Source organism: Podarcis tiliguerta (assembly GCF_965153285.1).
Source record: "Podarcis tiliguerta genome assembly, chromosome: 12".
Classification (NCBI taxonomy): domain Eukaryota; kingdom Metazoa; phylum Chordata; class Lepidosauria; order Squamata; family Lacertidae; genus Podarcis; species Podarcis tiliguerta.
Genome location: NC_139545.1, coordinates 52,232,139 through 52,256,672, shown reverse-complemented (window position 1 = coordinate 52,256,672; position 24,534 = coordinate 52,232,139). Strand labels below are relative to the sequence as shown.

At 48.4% G+C, this 24,534-nt stretch overlaps 1 protein-coding gene across 3 annotated transcripts in view; it reads right to left on the bottom strand.

Annotated features, from left to right (window-relative positions):
* Positions 1–24,534, bottom strand: part of MINDY4 (MINDY lysine 48 deubiquitinase 4) — a 103,840-nt gene that overhangs the window by 33,748 nt on the left and 45,558 nt on the right. For all 3 annotated transcript variants that reach the window (XM_083406310.1, XM_083406312.1, XM_083406311.1), the window contains exons 9-13: positions 23,652–23,740; positions 16,275–16,379; positions 14,381–14,444; positions 11,191–11,256; positions 8,503–8,570 (exon numbers count right to left, since the gene is read on the bottom strand). In XM_083406310.1, coding sequence (XP_083262436.1) covers positions 8,503–8,570; positions 11,191–11,256; positions 14,381–14,444; positions 16,275–16,379; positions 23,652–23,740 — 392 coding nt within the window. The remainder of the gene's footprint in view (positions 1–8,502; positions 8,571–11,190; positions 11,257–14,380; positions 14,445–16,274; positions 16,380–23,651; positions 23,741–24,534) is intronic.

Genomic DNA, 24,534 nt, shown 5'->3' with positions numbered 1-24,534 from the left:
TGCTTTTGGCTTCTGTTTTATCTGCGCAACGCACCTTGAGCCACCCAGACAGGGGGAAAGGGGCAGGGCACAAATATAATAATCATTATAAAAATAATTCTCAGAGTCCCTTGTCAGATGGGGGCCAGATAGGACTCCCCCACGTTCCGTGACGTTAACGGACAGAAAGTCAGAGGCTCGCGAGTTGACTTCAGGGGAAAACCCTAACTTTCAGACACAAAAATAAACCATCCTTCTCTCCTCCCTGCTCCCCACCCCCCCGCCTTTTTTAATTGTAGATTTTCCTACTCCCGGCAGCTTAAAAAGCAGAGGATGCCACGTGTGTGTGTGTGTTTTTAACGGGAGGCCTGGCACTTCTGCAATTCCACTCCATGTGGTGAGGTTTCAGTGCTCCAGGGCTGACCTCACACCCCTTTCTTCATGGCAACAGACTGTTAACATTAGCAAAACACACACAATTACGGGGTTTGGCGACAGAAATAGGCCGCGGGTGGGGGAGAAAAGGTCTTAAAATAATTGCAAGGGACGCTTCTAGGAAACGGCAGCCTGGGCACAAGGGATCTCCAAAGAATGTTCTCCTTGACCATGTGCATGCATGGGTTTGGTCCAACGGCATGCAAGACAGGAGAGCCCAGCAGTCACATGCCCAGTGTATCTTTTACGGGTTGAAATAATAATATCAATAATAATAATAGTAATAATAATAATAATAATAATAATAATAATAATAATAATAGATTATTTGTACCCCACCCATCTGGCTGGGTTTCCCCAGCCACTCTGGGCGGCTTCCAACAAAGATTAAAAATACATTAAAATGTCACACATTAAAAACTTCCCTGAACACGGCTGCCTTCAGATGTCTTCTAAATGTCAGGTAGTTGTTTATCTCTTTGACATCTGGTGGGAGGGCGTTCCACAGGGCGGGCGCCACTACCGAGAAGGCCCTCTTCCTGGTTCCCTGTGGTTTTGCTTCTCGCAATGAGGGAACCGCCAGAAGGCCCTCGGCGCTGGACCTCAGTGTCCGGGCAGAACGATGGGGGTGAAGAAGCTCCTTCAGGTATACAGGACCGAGGCCGTTTAGGGCTTGAAAGGTCAACTCCAACACTTTGAATTGTGCTTGGAAACGCACTGGGAGCCAATGTAGATCTCTCAGGACCGGTGTTATGTGGTCTCGGCGGCTGCTCCCAGTCACCAGTCTAATTCCCACATTCTGGATTAGTTGTAGTTTCTGGGTCACCTTCAAAGGTAGCCCCACGTAGAGCGCATTGCAGTAGTCCAAGCGGGAGATAACCAGAGCATGCACCACTCTGGCGAGACAGTCCGCGGGCAGGTAGGGTCTCATCCTGCGTACCAGGTGGAGCTGGAAGGCAGCCTCCCTGGATACAGAATTAACCTGCGCCTACATGGACAGCTGTGAGTCCAGAATGACTCTCAGGCTGCGCACCTGGTCCTTCAGGGGCACAGTTACCCCACTGAGAAGCAGGGAGTCATCCACACCAGCCCGCCCCCTGTCCCCCAAGAACATTACTTCTGTCTTGTCAGGATTCAACCTCAATCCATTAGCCGCCATCCATCCTCCAAAGGTGAATATTTTCCTGTATCTTCCTTCCCTATTCCCCTGTGGTCTGCAAAGCTGGTGTGTATTCTAATCTGCAAGTTTAGCTCAGAATGCACACTTCTGACTGCCAATCTTACTCATTTTGCTTTTTCCATAAGCTTGCCAGTAACATAGGTTTTCTAACCGGCAGTTCCGTTTTTGCATTCTTTGTAACACCGCACGGAGGTCTCGTGTACAGTTAAGCAGCATACACATTTTGTTAAATACTGTCAATAATAATAATAATAAAGTTTAGAAGATCCAGGCTATGGCTGCCGACTTGCATGCAAGACGCAAGAGGCCGGGGTGTGAAGATCGAGACGCAAAATATCCGGAACACCATGCGGTGCTAATAGAAGGGAGCTGCCGGCAGCCCACACAACAAAAGCTGCAATTTTCAGGGTGTGAGCACTTGTATTAATTTGAAGGCAGTGTGAGTTGAGGAGGAATTTCTCCTACACATTATAGAAACGGCAATGGGATAAACATATGTTTGAGTGCACAGCAAAGTTCTGAACCGTGCAACGGAAGCCCGGTTCCCTTCAGGAGGGAGGTGGGGGAATATTTTCAGGAAGGTAAGAGGCCAGAGAGAGAGAGAGAGAGAGACCCGGCTACTGAAATTCTGAGGCAGATTAAGAGGCTATGAAGCACATTTTCCACGGATTATAATAGATTGCTCTTAATGGACAGAACAGCCTCCCCAATTGACCTTCTGTGTCCCTGAGACTTGGAGCTGTTTTCTCAAGGCCATTGTTTTTTGGGCCTGTTTTCTTTTCTTCTTTTTAATGATGCTATATATTCCCGATGAAACACATAAGCAGCCATTGTTTGCTCCATCGTCCCCAAAAGCAAAAAAAGTTTCAGAGGGGAAAGTTAAAAAGCTCTGAGAGTTTTTAGGAAGTCTAAGCCGGGATGGGGATCTGTGTTCTAAACACGCTTGAATCTGCATTCAAAGAAGAGGTGGGAGGGAGTTATTCCGAGTCGCGAGCTCACGATGCTCACGGCCCCAAAATGCCATGCTAACTGTCTTGTCCGTTAATCCTCTAGCAAAGTGACTTTCCTTACAACAGGTGGCCTACACCTGCCTTAAAGGTAAAGGTACCCCTGCCCGTACGGGCCAGTCTTGCCAGACTCTAGGGTTGTGCGCTCATCTCACTCTATAGGCCGGGAGCCAGCGCTGTCCGCAGACACTTCTGGGTCACGTGGCCAGCGTGACAAGCTGCATCTGGCGAGCCAGCGCAGCACACGCAACGCCGTTTACCTTCCCGCTGGTAAGCGGTCCCTATTTATCTACTTGCACCCGGGGGTGCTTTTGAACTGCTAGGTTGGCAGGCGCTGGGACCGAACGACGGGAGCGCACCCCGCCACGGGGATTCGAACCGCCGACCTTTCGATCGGCAAGCCCTAGGCACTGAGGCTTTTACCCACAGCGCCACCCGCTGCCTTAGCTGATGGCAATCTCCAGAGGCTCTCCTCTTCCACAGGAACGCAGGAAGCAGCTTGACAGAATCCCAGAGAGTTGGAAGGGACCCCAAAGGTGACATCTAGCCCAACCCCCGCAATGCAGGAACCTCAACCTCAGGCCGCTGCTCCATCCAGCGACTCTCCAGGGTTGCAGATGGAGCCACTTTGTGTCCAACCTGGAGATGATGAGGTTTGAAGCTGGAACCCTTTCCGCATGTGGGGAAGAGCGCAACAAGAGCCTGCTGGATCAGGCCAATGGACTGTCTTGTCCGGCATCACGGTGGCCAATGGGAAACGGCACAAACAGAATCATAGAACCACGAAATCGTAGAATTGGAAGGGACCACAAGGTTCATCTAGTCCATGGGTAGGCTAACTAAGGCCCGGGGGGCCGGATCTGGCCCAATCGCCTTCTAAATCCAGCCCACGGACAGTCCGGGAATCAACATGTTTTTACATGAGTAGAATGTGTGCTCCCCCCCCAAAAAAAATATATAGTCTGGCCCCCCAAAAGGTCTGAGGGACAGTGGATCCTCAGCAATGCAGGAATCTCAGCTATAGCATCCATGACAGATGACCATTCAACCTCTGCTTAAAAATTGCCAAGGAAGGAGATCCACCGCATCCTGACGGAGACCTTAGCAAAAGAGTGCTCTCTCCTCCTGTACTTTTCAGCAACAAGGAGGCATGGAAAATGTCCAGCTTCTCTCAGGCCTTTGCCTAATTCTTCAGCTAACTAACCTTCTGTCTGTCTCTCTGTGTCTGTTTGTGTCTTACTACAATATGTATTGTTGTGTTTTTATATTGTAAACCACCCTTTGATCTTCAGATGAAGGGTGGTATAGAAATAATAATACGGTGCTACCTTGGTTTTCGAACGTAATCCGTTCCGGAAGACAGTTTGACTTCCGAAGCATTCGAAAACCAAGGGTCAAAGGGTGGTCTGCAATTTCAATGGGGGAAAAACTCAGCGGAAGCCGTCTGACTTCCAGAAAGTGTTCAAAAACAGAAGCAATGACTTCAGCGTTTTCGGCGTTCAAAAACCGAAATGTTCGGCTTCCGAAAGACTCGAAAACTTGAGGTACCACTGTAATAAAAACAACAACAACAATTATAATTCAGAAGCATGACTGGCTCAATAACCGTGGAGGCAAAGTGCAGCTATCGTGCTTAAAGGTAAAGGTAAAGGTACCCCTGACTGTTAGGTCCAGTCGTGGCCAACTCTGGGGTTGCGGCGCTCATCTCGCTCTATAGGTCGAGGGAGCCGGCGTACAGCTTCCGGGTCATGTGGCCAGCATGACTAAGCCACTTCTGGCGAACCAGAGCAGCACATGGAAACGCTGTTTATCTTCCTGCCAGAGTGGTACCTATTTATCTACTTGCACTTTGATATGCTTTCAGACTGCTAGGTGGGCAGGAGCTGGGACTGAGCAATGGGAGCTCACCCCGTCGCGGGGATTTGAACCGCCGACCTTCTGATCGGCAAGTCCTAGGCTCTGTGGTTTAACCCACAGCGCCACCTGCGTTGGACTGCCTCCAACCGTGGAGGCAAAAGCACAGCTATCGTGCCTAGTAGCCATCAATATCCTTGCCTTCTGTGGATTATCCTCATTGTCTTTTGAAGCCATTCAAGTTGGTGACCATCACTCCCTCTTGTGGGAGGGAGTTCCACAGTCCAACTATGCGCTCTGTGCAGAAGCGAAGGCTCTGCCGCTGGGGATATAGGAACATATTCAGACCATTGGTCCATCTAGCTCCACATTGAAGATGCTCAAGAGTGAGGTCAGGACCCTCTGAATGCCACGGAGATGCTCTGCCGCTGAGCCATACCTCCTTAGTATCCCCTCTGCATTTCAGATCGGGGTAGGGAAGGACTCTGAGGCCTTTAGCGCCCAAGGCCCTCTGCTGAGCTTTTGTTGAAGACGATGCTTGAAATGGAGACTTCCAACCAGGGCCAGATTTACGTATAAGCTAACAAACTACAGTGGTACCTCAGGTTAAGTACTTAATTTGTTCCGGAGGTCCATACTTAACCTGAAACTGTTCTTAACGTGAAGCACCACTTTAGCTAATGGGGCCTCCTGCTGCTGCCGCGCTGCCAGAGCACAATTTCTGTTCTCATCCTGAAGCCAAGTTCTTAAGCCAAGGTACTAATTCTGGGTTAGCGGAGTCTATAACCTGAAGCGTATGTAACCTGAGGTACCACTGTATACCTTAGGGCTACCGCTAAAAACTACAGCATCCGTCTTGCCGCCTGCCGCGGCAACACTAAGTAACTTACACAATTTGCATAATCAATTATAGAATCATAGAATCATAGAATCATAGAGTTGGAAGAGACCACAAGGGCCATCGAGTCCAACCCCCTGCCAAGCAGGAAACACCATCAGAGCACTCCTGACATATGGTTGTCAAGCCTCTGCTTAAAGACCTCCAAAGAAGGAGACTCCACCACACTCCTTGGCAGCAAATTCCACTGTCGAACAGCTCTTACTGTCAGGAAGTTCTTCCTAATGTTTAGGTGGAATCTTCTTTCTTGTAGTTTGGATCCATTGCTCCGTGTCCGCTTCTCTGGAGCAGCAGAAAACAACCTTTCTCCCTCCTCTATGTGACATCCTTTTATATATTTGAACATGGCTCTCATATCACCCCTTAACCTCCTCTTCTCCAGGCTAAGCATGCCCAGCTCCCTTAGCCGTTCCTCATAAGGCATCGTTTCCAGGCCTTTGACCATTTTGGTTGCCCTCCTCTGGACACGTTCCAGTTTGTCAGTGTCCTTCTTTGCCATAACAGTGTCCTTCATAGACATAGGAATTAGGAATTAGGGAAATTGTGCAGGCCACTGTGGATGCTGGCCTGATGCAGCAGGTTCTTCTTTTAAGCACTGGCCATTTTTTCTCCGGGTTCTGCGTTCATCAGAATTCTCCAACAGCCCTCGCATCCAGCCAGTGCCGGATTTGCGTATAAGCTAAACAAGCTATAGCTTAGGGCCCCAAAAAATTAAAAGGGGAAAAAAAACTGGATGTACATTTCCAAAGATAATAAACCAATAAAATAAACCCTACATACAGCAACAGTGTTTTGTGTTGTGTCGGCTCCTATGATGTAAGTCATGGGCCCCGCCTACTAGCCTGCTCCCTAAAATATCACTCATTTGCTCATTTCTGTATATAGGGTGCCTACATGCCGCATGCTGGGACGCGGGTGGCGCTGTGGGTAAAACCTCAGCACCTAGGACTTGCCGATTGTCAGGTCGGCGGTTCGAATCCCCGCGGCGGGGTGCGCTCCCGTTGCTCAATCCCAGCGCCTGCCAACCTAGCAGTTCGAAAGCACCCCTGGGTGCAAGTAGATAAATAGGGACCGCTTACCAGCGGGAAGGTGAACGGCGTTCCGTGTGCTGCACTGGCTCGCCAGATGCAGCTTGTCACGCTGGCCACGTGATCGGGAAGTGTCTCCGGACAGCGCTGGCTCCCGGCCTATAGAGTGAGATGAGCGCACAACCCTAGAGTCGGACACGACTGGCCCGTACGGGCAGGGGTACCTTTACCTTTACATTCCGCATGCACAAATGGCTTTAGATACCTATTAGGTCCATAAATTACCAAATAGCATATATTCAACACACAAAAAACAGTGACAATTTGTTGTTGACAAAGGACAGCTGGACATATAAAGGGCCCCATTGCCTTCAGTAGCTTAGGGCCGCATCAAACCTAAATCCAGCCTGCCTTCCAACGCTCTGAATGTCAAAGTCGGGAGAGGCGGGCGTTGCGAATCAGAAAACACACAGCAATCAAAAAGGCATTAGCCGAATCAGAGCCGCTGCCCAGAGGAAGCGAGCAGAGGAACTAAAATGCCCCAGTTCTTATCGTCTGTTTACATTCAAGAACCTTAATGAGTTTATCGCTTATCTCTCCTGAGAATGACTTGTGGGGTGTTGCTGTTTTTTGGATGGCTCTGCAGGGCAGGAGTGGAAGGAGCAGGCTGCCCTGCCCTAAGTATATTTCTAATTACTACTGTCAAAACTTTCAGGGGAAGATGGATTCCCTTGTTTTCTTGCCCAAGGAAAAAATATGTACCAATGAGTTTCTGGTACAGGCATTGCGAAGGGCAGCTAAACGGACGAGGCGGGCATGGAAAGCAATGGAAAGGCCGGGGATTGCTGATCAGCTGTCCTGGTATGGCAAATAAACTTTGCAAGAAACCCACACGACTAACGGGAGAACCCAACCCTAGTTTCCTTCTTACGTTTTGGTAGGAGCCGTGGGAATGTGGCTCCTGTGAGCTGGGGTAGCCCAGGGAGTCCAGCGTGGCAGGGCAGAGATGCAAACCAACCACCTGCCCAGCATAGCTGCAGTTTACCTGGATGGGGCTGTGTGGAACGGAGCACCCGATTGGCTCGTCCAGCACAGAGTTTAACTTTGGAACTCACTGCCACAAGAGGCAGGTGATGGTCAGCAGACTAGTTGGCTTTAAAATAGGATTTGGCAAAGGATCGCGTTGGAAGACCTACACAGGCACCAGAAACTGAGTCACCTGGAGGCCTGTGTGCCCTCCAACTCCACAAACACCCCGCCCCACAACATGACCGTGTGTCTCCTTTGCCATTCTGCCAACTCTGGAGCAGTGTGGGAAGCAGTCAAGGGGATGGGCAGGGGTTCATTGTGAATCATTATTTATTTATACCCCGCCCATCTGGCTGGGCTTCCCCAGCCACTCTGGGAGGCTTCCAACAAAATATTAAAATACTGTAATACATCAAACATTAAAAGCTTCCCTAAAGAGGGCTGCCTTCAGATGTCTTCTGAAAGTCTGGTAGTTGTTTATTTCTTTTGACATCTGGTGGGAGGGCGTTCCACAGGGCGGGTGCCACCACCGAGAAGGCCCTCTGCCTGGTTCCCTGTAGCTTTACTTCTCGCAGCGAGGGAAACGCCAGAAGGCCCTCGGAGCTGGACCTCAGTGTCCGGGCAGAACAGTGGGGGTGGAGACGCTCCTTCAGGTATACTATACTATATACTATACTAACAGTTCATCTATCCGGAAAAAACTGTTCTGCTGTTTTCCGCTGGAGCGCCTATCACTGCTTTCTGCAGGACATTGACTACTGAAAGGCATCTTGTCTTAATCGCAGTGTGCTTTGATAGTGACTGTCTATGCTTGCCATTTTGGTTTAATGAACTTTAAAACACTGTGCACATAACAGATGCGACCTGGGCAGGTGGAGTGCAAGGAGCCCATACGGCTCTCAACGCAGACGTGCCCGTTCAGGGAGTCTCAGGGAAGCCTTTTTTCGAGAAACCAGGGCCTAAGGAATTCCATCCGCGATAAGCCAGAGCATACTTGGAAACTTTGGCCACGCTGCACATCGCACAACTATATCCCAGAGGCTTAGGAGCCAATGCCAGCCACCCTTCAGAAAGAAATGCAGATATACTCACTGATCGATGGATCTTGATAGTATCGCAGACAAAGTCAGAAGAATGCACCCGTACGGACCAGCTTCAAACTGGGAGGGGAAAAAGGGAAGAAGGTCAAGGTTGTTTTCTGCTGCTCCAGAGAAGCGGACACGGAGCAATGGATCCAAACTACAAGAAAGAAGATTCCACCTAAACATTAGGAAGAACTTCCTGACAGTAAGAGCTGTTTGACAGTGGAATTTGCTGCCAAGGAGTGTGGTGGAGTCTCCTTCTTTGGAGGTCTTTAAGCAGAGGCTTGACAACCATATGTCAGGAGTGCTCTGATGGTGTTTCCTGCTTGGCAGGGGGTTGGACTCGATGGCCCTTGTGGTCTCTTCCAACTCTATGATTCTATGATTCTCAGCTGGAAGGCGCACCTTTCAAGCTAGTCGTCTGCTTTCATTTGTCTTATTTTTAAAATATTTTGTGTGTTAAATTGCAAGGTAGCGGTGCTGACCGTGTGGAACAGGGCGCTCATCTTTTGTTTCATCTTAAAAAATGTAAAGGTAATTATGTTGGTGCTTAAGAAAAGAATCACAAACCTCTCCTGGTATGCCTCTCCTACAAACCTCTCCTGGTATGTCCCACGGAGGACCTTAAGGTCCACAAATAACAACACTTTGGAGGTCCTGAGCCGCAAGGTGGTTAGACTGGTCTCAACTAGGGCCAGGGCCTTTTCAGTACTGGCCCCGACTTGGTGGAATGCTCTGTCACAGGAGACCAGGACCCTGCGGGACTTGACATCTTTCCGCAGGGCCTGCAAGACAGAGCTGTTCCGCCTGGCCTTTGGTTTGGACTCAGTCTGACCCTTATGTTTCCCTCCCCTTATGGTTTTGATCTATGGGCTACTTTTAAAATAAGGCTGCATTTTAAATTGCATTTAACCTGTATTTTAAATTGGGTTTTTTCCCTCCATTATGTTTTTACTGTAATTTTACGGGTGTTAGCCGCCCTGAGCCCAGCTCTGGCTGGGGAGGGTGGGGTATAAATAAAATTTATTATTATTATTATTATTATTATTATTATTATTATTATTATTATTATTAAACACGGGTGGCCTTGTGGTCTAAACCACTGAGCCTCTTGGGCTTGCCGATCAGAAGGTCGGCGGTTTGAATCCCCGCAACAGTGTGAGCTCTAGTTGTTTGTCCCAGCTCCGGCCAACCTAGCAGTTCGAAAGCACGTCAAAGTGCAAGTAGATAAATAGGTACCCCTCTGGCGGGAAGGTAAACGGCGTTTCCATGTGCTGCTCTGGTTTGCCAGAAGTGGCTTAAGTCATGCTGGACACATGACCCGGAAAGCTGTCTGTGGACAAACGCCGGCTCCCTCGGCCTGAAAGCGAGATGAATGCCGCAACCCCAGAGCCACCTTTGACTGGACTTAACCACCCGGGGTCATTTATCCTACCTTTCTCAGACCCATTGAAAAGAATGGACATGACTAAGTTAGGTCCATTGATTTCACTAGGCCTACTCTTAAGCAAAACTGTGAAGTACCACCCTATTTTAGGCCAACCAAAATATCACAATATTTATTATGATGATTGGGGAGGTTGAATTTATTTTGTACTGATGTAGAATTGGGAGTTGGTCTGTAAGTCATTTTTGGAGTCCCTGCCAAGCCTGTGATTTTAGAAACATAGGGAGCTGCCTTATACCAAGGAGAATGTTTGGTCTGTCTTGCTCAGTATAGCTTACACGGACTGGCAGAGGCTGTCCAGGATTTCTGGCAGGCAGCCTCTCCTAACCCTACCTGGAGACGTTGGCTTGAACCAGTAAGCTCCTGCTTGCAAAGCAGACATTCTGCCTCTAAGCTATGGACCTTCCCAGCATTCTGTACCTGGAAGATGAGATTCTGTAGAAGCAGAGACAGCTAAAGGGGTAAAATCCAGCCTCTTTGACAAGTTACTGTCGCCAGCCAAGTCTGCCACATGCTCCACAGAAACTTGCTAACTGAAGATTATAGAAGACAAGCTGAAAGAAAGCAGGTCTTTCTCCCTTTCCTAGCTGGAGGTAAAGCCATCAAGGCAGAATTGTAGAATCGTAGTTATTTATTGGGACAGTGTGGTTTTTGCAGCTGCTGTAAAAAGTGGCAAAACAACGAAACACAGGGCAGAGCAATGGAGAATTTCTGAAACAACACTGGGATATCAGCTCTGCCCAAGGCAGGATGCAGAACAGCAAAAACCGGGAAAAGATACCGTATTTTTTGCTCTATAAGACTCACTTTTCCCCTCCTAAAATGTAAGGGGAAATGTGTGTGCGTCTTATGGAGTGAATGCAGGCTGCACAGCTATCCCAGAAGCCAGAACAGCAAGAGGGATCGCTGCTTTCGCTGCACAGCGATCCCTCTTACTGTTCTGGCTTCTGGGATTCAGAATATTTTTGTTTTGTTTTGTTTTCCTCCTCCAAAAACTAGGTGCGTCTTGTGGTCTGGTGTGTCTTATAGAGCAAAAAATACGGTAGATATAACATTTTACAAGGACAGGAAGAAACTTCACGGACATAATAGTTGGCACACACAGGAAGAACAAGGATACAGTTTGAGTGCCTCACTTGTAGATTTATGAATCATGTAAGGCAACGGGCAAATGGAAATAAATGCTCTGAACAAGTGTGTGTGAGAAAAATCATGCTGCGATTGAGAACCAGACCTGGCCGAGATTCGTACCTGATGAATATTTTGTTGCAGGAACCTCAGCAGGTCTTCGTAACTTGTGGCAACGTGCAACATTAGCTGTGAAAGGAAGAAAAAAGAGGGGGGGAAAATTCAGGTCAAAATATAACGGGAACAACCAGCCAAGGTCTAGGCGACAAATCCCAAACAGAGAAAGAGAGAGATAGGACTACTCTCATGTGAAGCAAAGAGTTTCCCCTGGTGTTCCATAGAGCAGGTATTCTGCTACGTATTGGGGTCCTGAGACTTTCTAAAGGTAAAGGGGTCCCTGACCATTAGGTCCAGTCGTGACCAACTCTGGGGTTGCGGCGCTCATCTCGCTTTACTGGCCGAGGGAGCCGGCGTACAGCTTCCGGGTCATGTGGCCAGCAGGACTAAGCCGCTTCTGGCGAACCAGAGCAGCGCACGAAAACGCCATTTACCTTCCTGCCAGAGTAGTACCTATTTATCTACTTGCACTTTGATGTGCTTTCAAACTGCTAGGTTGGTAGGAGCAGGGACTGAGCAACGGGAGCTCACCCCGTCGCGGGGATTCGAACCGCCGACCTTCCGATCGGCAAGCCCTAGGCTCTGTGGTTTAGACCACAGTGCCACCCACGTCCCCTATGGACAATGTGGATAGATACAAAACAGAGACCATGAAATAATATGCAGTTGGAAGTGTTGACAACACGGAGGGGATGGGGTGGGGGAGTTGTGAGATTCAGAGAAATCTCGTTTTATGGATATGTATTTGGTACTGTAACTAATTCTCATTTGTAAAATCAATTAAAAATGACGCCCCCCCCCAAAAAAAAAGCAGAAATGTGGCTCAAATGGGTTAAGGAGAAGGCTTAGGGGAGCTTTGAAGAAGGGGGGTGTCCCGAAATACTGCACAGGAGCCCTGGATGTTGCCTGGTCTGGTGTGACAATTTGTCTGCCTAACCCAGGATAGTCACTGACCAGCCACAACTCCCCAGTGTCTCAGTGGGGGAGGGATTTTCCCATCACCTGGGACCCTCTGAAGATGCAAAACCCTGAACTATGGTCTCTCTCTTTCTCTTTCTCTCTCTCCCCCCTACTTTTTGAGATGGTCGGGAGATGTAGGGCTGATGAGGATCCTCTGTTGCGGAGGTGGAACGCGAAGCTCCGCGGCTCCCCAGGGAGGCTTAAATTGAAACGCCTTGTATTTTTCATGACGTTCATTCCACAAGAACGATCTTTCCAGTTCATTACTGTTTTGATCTCATCTCCACTCTGCTCAGTTTCGGGCTTGCTGCACGGGTTGTGGGCAAACATGTATATTGGATTGCCGGTGTCAAGGTTCCTGTTTGTTTGTTTGTTCTTTTAAAATGCTTTTTATTGATTTTCCAAAACATAAATAAACAAAGCATATACTCTTAACATTCAACATTTTTGTGTCTTCTTATTTACCATGTGCGCTATTGCGCCCGGACTTCTTTCCTTCCCTCCATCGGCTTTCACAATTAAGATGCTCTCTTAAAGGTAAAGGTACCCCTGCCTGTACGGGCCAGTCTTGACAGACTCTAGGGTTGTGCGCCCATCTCACTCAAGAGGCCGAGGGCCAGCGCTGTCCGAAGACACTTCCGGGTCACGTGGCCAGCGTGACATCGCTGCTCTGGCGAACCAGAGCTGCACACGGAAACGCCGTTTACCTTCCCGCTATAAAGCGGTCCCTATTTATCTACTTGCACCCGGGAGTGCTTTCGAACTGCTAGGTTGGCAGACGCTGGGACCGAACAACGGGAGCGCACCCCGCCGCGGGGATTCGAACCGCCGACCTTTCGATCGGCAAGCCCTAGGCGCTGAGGCTTTTACCCACAGCGCCACCCGCGTCCCGGGTACATGCTCTCTTATAGATTCTTATTTACACTCTGTCCACGTCACAAGATTTATATTAACCTTGCTACAGTCTTTAAGCTTCTACAATTATTCTGTATGTACTCAACAAATTTACTCCACTCCTCTCTGAACTTTGTTACTTTTTGGTTCCGAATCTTATAGGTCATTTTCGCCTATTCTACGTATTCAAACATTTTTGTCTGCCACTCCATTAAAGTTGCGATTTCCTGGGTTTTACATTTTTGAGCCACTAGAATCCTAGCGGCGGTCGTGGCGTACATAAATACTTTATGGTTTGTTTTTTTTAACTGCTGCGTAATGTTTTACGTCTCTTCCCCACCCTAACAGCAGCCCCGCCGGAAGAAATGGAATTTGGGTTCCCTCTTTTTTGGGAAAACACACACACACAACCACACCCTCCCAGGACTGTGGAAATAACTGTCAAGCGGCTAAACCCCCAGATTTGCTGAACCCTGCTCTGGCTTCTCAGTGTTTGCCAGACGCCGAGCACATATTTCCCGGTTCTGTTCTTGTTGGCATTAAGGGCTAGAAGCATGCATTTAAAGTTTGATGGATAGCAGGGATTCTTGGGATTCCGAGAGCGCAAATCCCAGATGCACAAGTTTGCAAATTCCACACGTGCAGAATAGAGTACAGTGGTACCTCGGTTCTCAAACTTAATCCGTTCCGGAAGTCCGCTCCAAAACCAAAGCGTTCCAAAAAGCAAGGCACGCTTTCCCAGAGAAAGTCATGCAAAATGGATTAATCCATTCCAGACTTTTAAAAACAACCCCTAAGACCACAATTTAACATGAATTTTACTATCTAACGAGACCGTCGGTCCATAAAATGAAAGCAATGAACAATGCACTGCAGTCACACAATCAATCCATCAGTAGCCGAACTGGGTTCCGCACAGTTACAAAAACAAAAAAAGCCGCAAAACAAATAGCAAAAAGAGACAGACCTCAGTGTAAGACTCAAAATGGAAGGGTGGCACTCAAATCGGAAGCGTAACACTCAAAACGGAGCACGTTCAGCTTGCAGAAAAAGTTCACAAACTGGAACACTTTACTTCCGGGTTTGCAGTGTTTGGGTTCCAAGTTGTTTGAGTACCAAGGCGTTTGAGAACCAAGGCGTTTGAGAACCAAGGCGTTTGAGAACCAAGGCACCAAGGTACCACTGTACGCTATTTCTAACTACAAAGCAGAAACATATACCAAAGAAAGGTTGCTGCATTGTAGCGGGTTGGTCTAGATGACCCCTCAGGGTCTCTTCCAACTTTCTACAATTCTATGAAAGGTTGAGGGCAGGCGGAGGACAGTTCTGGCTAAAACATTACCGTTTCCAAGATCCCATCTGCTTTGTATTTCCCTACAGGAGTGAATTGCTGCGTTCCAGTACACCTAAAAAGAACAGAACAACAAAAGATCTGAAGAAGGAAAACAGCAGTTGAGGAGCCCCATTCGCTAACGGCAGGAGTCATTGAAGGACTGTGCCCTTTGCATCCAGGGTCAATATTTGGCAGGGGCTGGAGGAGCAAGTAGAGTTTGGAATCTCTCCCCCGTGATACTTTCCCAGGGAAGAGGAAAATGGCAATCCCATGTGCTTTTGTCCTTCAGATTTTCTTTAAATAGGAACCTCAGAGGTTGGGAAAACATCCTCTCCTCTGAGCGACAGCACTGGTCCAACTCTGGTCCAAAGAACTACCAAAGCTATTATAAGGTTTTTCTATGGAAAAGGGGGGCAATATATCCTGGCAGCCTCCCAGGTCATAGAATCATCTCCTGCTCCAGAGAAGCGGACACGGAGCAATGGATCCAAACTACAAGAAAGAAGATTCCACCTAAACATTAGGAAGAACTTCCTGACAGTAAGAGCTGTTCGACAGTGGAATTTGCTGCCAAGGAGTGTGGTGGAGTCTCCTTCTTTGGAGGTCTTTAAGCAGAGGCTTGACAACCATATGTCAGGAGTGCTCTGATGGTGTTTCCTGCTTGGCAGGGGGTTGGACTCGATGGCCATTGTGGTCTCTTCCAACTCTATGATTCTATGATTCTTTGCCACTATATATATATATATATATATATATATATACACACACACACACACACATATATATATATATACACCGGTATATATATATATATATATATATATATATATATATATACACACACACACACACACATACACACTTTTATTAGTTTTTTTAACATATCATTTTCAACAGTAATTAAACATACATGATTAGTCCTTGCTGCAAAAATAATTAATTTGCTGCAAAAATATTAACAGAACTGACATATTCCGACTGATTCTGCTACTGCCAGCGAGCAACAGGAGGCTCTCCCTGAAAACAGCAGCGCGGACTCCACGCCGCAACCTTTTGTTGCAGCGCTCGCTGCAGTATCAGAAACGGACGAATGCTACATGTACAGAGTGGGCACGGTTGTCACAATGCTCTGTGCAACTTTTGCAAACATACCAGGGTGGGTGGGTGGGTGTGTTTTCCAAATTAGGAGCAGATGTGAAAGGCACCAAAAGTCTCTGGGGCTTGAGTGGTGCGGAGTGGCCAGGATTAGACCTTCTCTCCCTTGCTGCGGTCCTAATGAACACCACACCCTGCGGCTGCTGTTAACTAGGGGAGGGAAAAGCCAAGGGATATTCACGCAGCATCCCGCCTGGTTTGGCGTGTTCTGACATGCACAGTATTTCCCCGTATCTTCCCAGGTGGAAAATCGGTAAGGGAGGCCGAACTGTCTCCAAAGGAAGCTGACCCTCTATTAAAGGTAAAGGGACCCCTGACCATTAGGTCCAGTCGTGACCAACTCTGGGGTTGCGGCGCTCATCTCGCTTTATTGGCCAAGGGAGCCTGCTTCTGGGTCATGTGGCCAGCATGACTAAGCCGCTTCTGGCGAACCAGAGCAGCGCACGGAAACGCCGTTTACCTTCCCACCAGAGTGGTACCTATTTATCTACTTGCACTTTGATGTGCTTTCGAACTGCTAGGTTGGCAGGAACAGGGACAGAACAACGGGAGCTCACCTGCTGATCGGCAAGTCCTAGGGTCTGTGGTTTAACCCACAGCGCCACCCGTGTCCCCAGACCCTCTATTATCAGGATCTATATTGATGAAATGTGCAAAAATCGGTGGCTTAAGGGAGGGCGTTGTCAGAAGGGGGACGGGAAAGGGAGGAGGTCTGCTCAAACTTCCCGAAAACGTGTCTTCCACTTACAAGGCAATCGTGGCTTTCCTGCGGCCGCCTGCGCGCCACAAAATGCCGGCGATGGCCAGAGTGAGGCACTGGGTTCTGGTAGCCGCGGACACTTGGAGGCACTGCCTGTTTCGAGACAAAAAGAGATAGCAAGGCGTCACCAGCGGCAAACGTTGCAAGGGGAGAAATGAAATGAGCAATGAACAGGGAGGACCATTCTGCAGTGAACATAGGAATAATAATAATAATAATAATAATAATAATAATAATTTATTATTGATACCATGCCCATCTGGCTGAGTTTCCCCAGCCACTCTGGGCGGCTCCCAATCAAGTAATATTAAATATTAATATAATTAATATTAAAAACTTCCCTAAAAAGGGCTGCCTTCAGATGACTTTTAAAGATAGGATAGCTGCTTATTTCTTTCACATCTGAAGGGAGGGTGTTCCACAGGGCGGGTGCCACTACCGAGAAGGCCCTCTGTCTGGTTCCCTGTAACCTCACTTCTCGTAATGAGGGAACCGCCAGAAGGCCCTCAGAGCTGGACCTCAGTGTCCGGGCAGAACGATGGGGGTGGAGATGCTTCTTCAGGTATACTGGGCCGAGGCCATTTAGGGCTTTAAAGGTCAGCACCAACACTTTGAATTGTGCTCAGAAACGTACTGGGAGACAATGTAGGTCTTTCAGGACCGGTGTTATATGCTCTCGGTGGCCACTCCCAGTCACCAGCCTTGCTGCCGCATTCTGAATTAATTGCAGTTTCTGGGTCACCTTCAAAGGTAGCCCCACGTAGAGCGCATTGCAGTAGTCTAAGCGGGAGATAACTAGAGCATGCACCACTTTGGTGAGACAGTCCACAGGCAGGTAGGGTCTTAGCCTGCATACCAGCCTGCATAGGAAGCTGCCTTCTGCTGAGTCAGACCATTGGCCCCTGTAGTTCAATGCTGCTTACACTGGCTGGCAGCAGTGGCTCTGCAGGGCTTCTGTTGGAGAACATTCCAGGCTCTACTTAGATCTGCTGGGGATTCCAATATTAAATTCCGATCCCCTCAGTTCACATGAAAACACCAGCATTTTAGTGTGAATTTCTAATAATATAAACGTATTTTTTTTTGGTATTTCCTCCGACATTTTTCAAAGCAATTTTTGCCTCTTGTTCCTTATTTTCACAAATATGCATATTTTATCTGCACGCTTTCCCCTCCTAGTATATGCACTTTTGTTACACATTGTAAAGGTAAAGGTAAAGGGAACCCTGACCATTAGGTCCAGTCGCGGCCGACTCTGGGGTTGCGGCGCTCATGTCGCTTTATTGGCCGAGGGAGCCGGCATACAGCTTCCGGGTCATGTGGCCAGCAGGACTAAGCCGCTTCTGGTGAACCAGAGCAGCGCACGGAAACGCCGTTTACCTTCCCGCCAGAGTGGTACCTATTTATCTACTTGCACTTTGACGTGCTTTCGAACTGCTAGGTTGGCAGGAGCAGGGACCGAGCAATGGGAGCTCACCCCGATGCGGGGATTTGAACCACCGACCTTCTGATCGGCAAGTCCTAGGCTCTGTGGTGTAACCCACAGCGCCACCCACGTCTCATGTTACACATTGTACTTGGCTGCAAAACTGCGTTGCAAAATTCGGAGAGGTGCGAATTTCAAAAGATGGCCGTGTTTCAGTTTCCATATTGTTTTGGACCGTACATTAGGTCGGTTCACATTTAACTGTGAACTGGATTCTATTTCTCCCCCATCTCTACCTGGGAAAGTAAGTTCCACTGAACACAGCAGGACTTCCTTCTGAGTAAACACACAAAGGGTTATTCTGTAGGAGAAATTGTCTGTAGACCTCTTCCTTCCTCTACCCCACCAATAAGCTGTATGTGTTGAAATGTCCTCTTCTGAGCCACACTCTCATTGGAGACTGGACTAGGGGAGAACCAAGCACCCAATTCTCTCACATATCAGCCTTGCTGTTGCTCAGACATTGGTAGACTCCAGTCTGGTTCATGCAGAATTCTCTCTTTTTTAACATAGTTTTTACAGTGGTGCCTCGCAATACGAAATTAATTCGTTCCGCGAGTCTCTTCGTCTAGCGGTTTTTTCGTCTTGCGTGGCAACCCTATTAGCGGATTAGCGGATTAGCGCTATTAGCGGCTATTAAAGGCTTAAGGGATTAGCGGATTAGCTGCTAAAAGGCTATTAGCGGTTTAGCGGCTTAGAAAAAGGGGGTGGGGAGCGGAAAAAAATCTCAAGACTCGCAAGACATTTTCGTCTTGCGAAGCAAGCCCATAGGGAAATTCGTCCTGCAAAGCGCATCGAAAAACGGAAAACCCTTTCATCTAGCGGGTTTTCCGTCTTGCGAGGCATTTGTCTTGCGGGGCACCACTGTATTTTATATTACAAGTATAAAATTAGAAAAATAATATAGCATACCTACAATTAAGAGATTTCTCCAAATCTCTGGGCTTCCGATCATCCCTTCCATGGGCTCTGTTATTAAATCTTTTCTACTGCATCTTTTTCTATACAGTCGCACCTTGGTTGTCAGACGGTATCTATTCCAGAAGTCCATTTGACTTCTGAAAATGTTCGAAAACCAAGGCACGGCTTCCGATTGGCTGCAGGAGCTTCCTGCACTTTATCTGAAGCTGTGTAAACCATGTCAGACGTTCAGCTTCCGAAGAACGTTCGCAAACCAGAATACTCACTTTGTGGCGTTCGGGAGCCAAAACGGACGAGTACCAAGGCGTTCAACAACCAAGGTACGACTGTGCTCCCTATTATTATTATTATTAAAAACTTCATTATCTCCAGAATACACGTTACATTACAAGTGTTACTGCAACCCTGCTCATGTTTTCATCTGTTTGCAGTGCAGATTTTTCAAACAGACGAAGCAAAACTTCACATTTAAATTGCACGCAATTTGTATGCACCGTATTTTTCGCTCTATAAGACGCACCAGACCACAAGAAGCACATAGTTTTTGGATGAGGAAAACAAGAAAAAAAAATATTCTGTATCTTAGAAGCCAGAACACAGCAAGAGGGATCGCTGCGCAGTGAAAGCTGAGGGATAGCTGCACAGCCTGCATTCACTCCATAAGACGCACACACTTTCCCCCTTACTTTTTAGGAGGGAAAAAGTGAGTCTTATAGAGCAAAAAATACGGTACTTTCTACGCAAGGTGCACACTTGAAAAGAATTGCTACCGTACACACAATTTGACACATTCGATTGCAAAATGCAAATGTTGCATGCATCTTTGGCATGCAATACGCATTTGTGCGCACTGAAACAAAATCTTGAGAGGTGCAAGAAACCGACAGGGGAGCCGCCTGTGTCATGATCTGCAAGCAACCTTTGGGCTGGCCACATAAACTCCTCTTCCTTAATGCCCTTTCCATTTTAGATCTTCGGTTCAAAGAACGACACTCCCTTTTCAAAGGAGGCCGATTGATTTCTATGAGAGGCGGCTGGGCGAGCGAAGTGGCAGCTTGCAGAGCACGATGGCAGATGTCTGGAAATAGCTGATGGGTTCAGATCGGGAGGGAAAGGAAGTACTTAGCATAAAGGTTAAAAGCAGAGGGAAGACATTAGGAAAGGGCCGTTTCAGGCCAGATATTGGAAAACGACCCCGCCCTGGACAGCGAGTTCCGTAGGATGCAGAAGAATGTACTTTGGCTAGGGCAAAGGACACCCCAAGGGGGACATTTTGTGGAACGGCTGAGAGGGGAAGAAAAACCAAAACAAATGAACATTATGATGATGATGGGCTGATGACTCCTGATTGTAACCCATAAGCTTAAGTGTGGGAGGCTTTAGGTTGTCCCTCGCTGCCAGGGTTTCAACATACCACTCAGCCGCGAGAATTGAAAGCAGAGGCGGAGAAATGCAGAAAATGAAAAATAATTCAAAGTCTTCGACAGCTTTGGCCCTGTACACCTGAAGGAGCATCTCCACCCCCAGCGTTCAGCCCAGACACCAAGGTCCAGCTCTGAGGACCTTCTGACTGTTCCCTCACTGCAAGATGTGAGGTTACAGGGAACCAGGCACAGGGCCTTCTCGGTAGTGGCACCCGCTCTATGGAACACCCTCCCAGCAGATGGCAAAGAGATAAGCAATTACAGTGGTACCTCGGGTTACATACGCTTCAGGTTACAGTCGCTTCAGGTTACAGACTCTGCTAACACAGAAATAATACCTTGGGTTAAGAACATTGCTTCAGGATGAGAACAGAAATCACGCAATGGCGGTGCGGCAGCAGTGGGAGGCCCCGTTAGCTAAAGTGGTGTCCCAGGTTAAGAACAGTTTCAGGTTAAGAACGGACCTCCAGAACGAATTAAGTACGTAACCAGAGGTAACACTGTATACGACTTTCTTTAGACATCTGAAGGCAGCCCTATATCAGGAGGTTTATATATGCTTGATGTTTCATTGTGTTTTTGTGTATGTTGGAAGCCGCCCAGAGCGGCTGGGGCAATCCAGTCAGATGGGCGGGGTACAAATAATAAAAATATTATTATTCTTCATCCCAGGCTGACAAGAGTTTGAGCTCATGATTTGGGACAGGAGTAGTGACCAGCAGAGAACTGAGCCGTAGGACTTGCACCTGCTCCCACCTGCGAAATTTAGGGTATTCACCATGTCAACACCTGCCCCAGTGGGCCACTATTGGATGCAATCCATCTGATGCAAGGTAGGCTAGTCTTTGCCAACTTGGTGGCCTCCAGTAAGCCCAGCCAACCCAACTCAACTGCCCAACTGGTGCTTGGCCTGCAAGGCTATTGATCTGACACCCGGCACTGTGTCCTCAACTGCTACCAGGAAGCACCCAAAATAGCTGCGGGTGACATAAGATCTTGCTTCCTCTTTCCTCGACCGTAAGTGACCAACACCAAGAAGTGCCCAGATTAGCTGTGAGTGATGTAAGGTTTTCCTTCGCCTTTATCTGCTTCGCTGCAAGTCACCAACACCCTTCCGAGGAGACAGAAGAAGGTTAACATCCTACACTGTCCCAAAGGCAGAGGAAGAACGCCAAAGGCCTCTCTTTCATGTCTGATGCTTTGATTTGATGTTTAGTCTTCTCAAATGAGTAGATCTTTTGAGCGGACCAGAGATGGGAACACCAAGAAGACTTATCTCTCACACAGAGGCCTGCTATTGTCTAAAATTCCAAATGGAGTCTTCATCTGAAATGCGGATGTTTCAGATTTAGAATGTGCGTGGAAGGGATTTTGACCTTATCCCCCTTTCGGTTTACTTCAGGGGGGTGAGTATTGGGCGTGACATTGCAGCCCTGATGGACTCTTTTTGTCCAATTTAATTTCAGCCATAAGGACCCTTCTGTGGGCACCGTCAGCCAATGGTGGCTGGGGCCAAAAGCAAAAGTAGGGGGTTAAAAAAAAAAGGGCACCACAGTTCAAGAAGGACACTGACAAACTGGAACGTGTCCAGAGGAGGGCAACCAAAATGGTCAAAGGCCTGGAAACGATGCCTTATGAGGAACGGCTAAGGGAGCTGGGCATGTTTAGCCTGGAGAAGAGGAGGTTAAGGGGTGATATGATAGCCATGTTCAAATATATAAAACGATGTCACATAGAGGAAGGAGAAAGGTTGTTTTCTGCTGCTCCAGAGAAGCGGACACGGAGCAATGGATCCAAACTACAAGAAAGAAGATTCCACCTAAACATTAGGAAGAACTTCCTGACAGTAAGAGCTGTTCGACAGTGGAATTTGCTGCCAAGGAGTGTGGTGGAGTCTCCTTCTGTGGAGGTCTTTAAGCAAAGGCTTGACAACCATATGTCAGGAGTGCTCTGATGGTGTTTCCTGCTTGGCAGGGGGTTGGACTCGATGGCCCTTGTGGTCTCTTCCAACTCTATGATTCTATGACTCTTTTTGTCCAATTTAATTTCGCTTCTCTTTCATCTCAGGTCAGGAGCTCCATTTGATGGAGGACCAGAAATGGTCAGGCACGGCCTCCTTCCCTCAAAATAACCAGCTGCCAAGACTGTCTTCATATACACCAGGCATAGGCAAACTCAGCCCTCCAGATATTTTGGGACTACAACTCCCATCATCCCTGACCACTGGTCCTCTAAGCTAGGGATAATGGGAGTTGTAATCCCAAAACATCTGGAGGGCCAAGTTTGCCTATGCCCGATATACACTGTTCCTCCACAGCCCACTGCCCTCCTCCAAGGTCAGTAATGGAAGGTGACAAGTGATATTATTATTCAGTGGGGCAGCCTTGGTCCGTGGGCTATTTGCTGCTGACCCCATACCATATGAATGGACACCCTTCACCATCTCAAAAATTGCAAGCTCACTTTCTTAGTAAACCTTGAATGGGAAGCCTTGCATTTTGGAAAGTCACCCTGATAAAAGTGTTGCTGTTGTTGTTTAGTCGTGTCCGACTCTTCGTGACCCCATGGACGAGAGCACGCCAGGCACTTCTGTCTTCCACTGCCTCCCGCAGTTTGGTCAAACTCATGTTCGTAGCTTCCAGAACACTGTCCAACCATCTCGTCCTCTGTTGTCCCCTTCTCCTTGTGCCCTCCACCTTTCCCAACACCAGGGTCTTTTCCAGGGAGTCTTCTCTTCTCATGAGGTGGCCAAAGTACTGGAGCCTCAGCTTCAGGATCTGTCCTTCCAGTGAGCACTCAGGGCTGATTTCCTTCCGAATGGAGAGGTTTGATCTTTTTGCAGTTCATGGGACTCTCAAGAGTCTCCTCCAGCACCATAATTCAAAAGCATCAATTCTTAAGCCATCAGCCTTCTTTATGGTCCAGCTCTCACTTCCATACATCACTACTGGGAAAACCATAGCTTAGGTATTCATTATTTTAATCAGGAGGAGTCAGCAGTCAGCAGCAGTCAAACCTAGCTCATTGTAGCTTCTGGGAACTCAGGGTCGAGAATTTCAAACAGGCCTCTCAAACGGGGGCATTTGCAAGGGCATTTTGCTGGCGAGTTTAAGGGGGAGGCAGAGAGTACTGTCTCAGAGTGGACATAGGGCCAAGAGACATGGCGGTGGGGAGCTGATGCAGTGACCTGCCAACACCTGTGCCATGTTTGTGCATGCAGAGGGTGTTTGTACACTTGCACACAGCGACACGCTGCTTCTGTAGAGGGTCCGTCCGGCTTCCTAGCCCTCCTGAAACCCACCCGGCCCGTCACGAACAACGTGTGTTTTGCAAGTGCAAAAAATACTTGGGGCTTGACCCTCAAGGACGGTGTCCATTACCCTCTCAGTCAACACAGGCGCTGCAATTTGGACTTTATCTCCCTTTAATGAGGTCAAGACCAGGAAGACCCCTTTTCCCCTTCCAACAATAGAGGGGGATTAGCGTTCAAGCTCAGGGTGGAAAACAGGCCGGCTCTCACCAGCGTCGACTCACCGCGTATCGCTGTTCCTGCTGCTGTCTCCAAAGATAAGATGTCGCAGGAGGCAGGCTTGGACTACTGCCAGGACCCCGCACGGCCCACCCTAGACAGCGGCAAAAGGCAAGGGACGGAGAAAAACAATGAGCGCCGTTTGAAGCTGGTGAGAAGCTTGCACAGGCTGCGAGCCTCTTCAGCTCCACCTAGTCTCCTGCCTCTTGTTTCCCTTTGTTTTCTGTGTTTTTAACCGCCGTGCCCCAAATGTCGTGGACGTTGGGACCGGCTGAAAATTCTGCGCTTGTAATTAAAAGGTTGCGTCCCTGGATGTTTTCCCAAAGAAGAAAACCTCAGAACAGTATGCACAGGCGATGCCAAGATCTGGAACATGTGGTTGATTTGTTCTGTCGTCGAGGGGTGAAGCAGGGGTCTGATTTCTCTCGGTGGCCAGGTGGCCTGGGAGCAAACGGCTGGAGCAAAAGAGCTCAAATATCCCAGCCAGGAGGAGATTCGAACCCTGGTCTCCCCATCTGTACCCTCCTAAGTCTTACACTCAAAGGTAAAGGGACCCCTGACCATTAGGTCCAGTCGTGGCCGACTCTGGGGTTGCGGCGCTCATCTCGCTTTACTGGCCGAGGGAGTCGGCGTACGGCTTCCAGGTCATGTGGCCAGCATGACCAAGCTGCTTCTGGCGAACCAGAGCAGCACACACGGAAACGCTGTTTACCTTCCCGCCGGAGCGGTACCTATTTATCTACTTGCACTTTGACGTGCTTCCAAACTGCTAGGTTGGCAGGAGCAGGGACTGAGCAATGGGAGCTCACACTGTCACGGGGATTCGAACCACTGACCTTCTGATCGGCAAGCCCAAGAGGCTCAGTGGTTTAACCCACAGCGCCACCC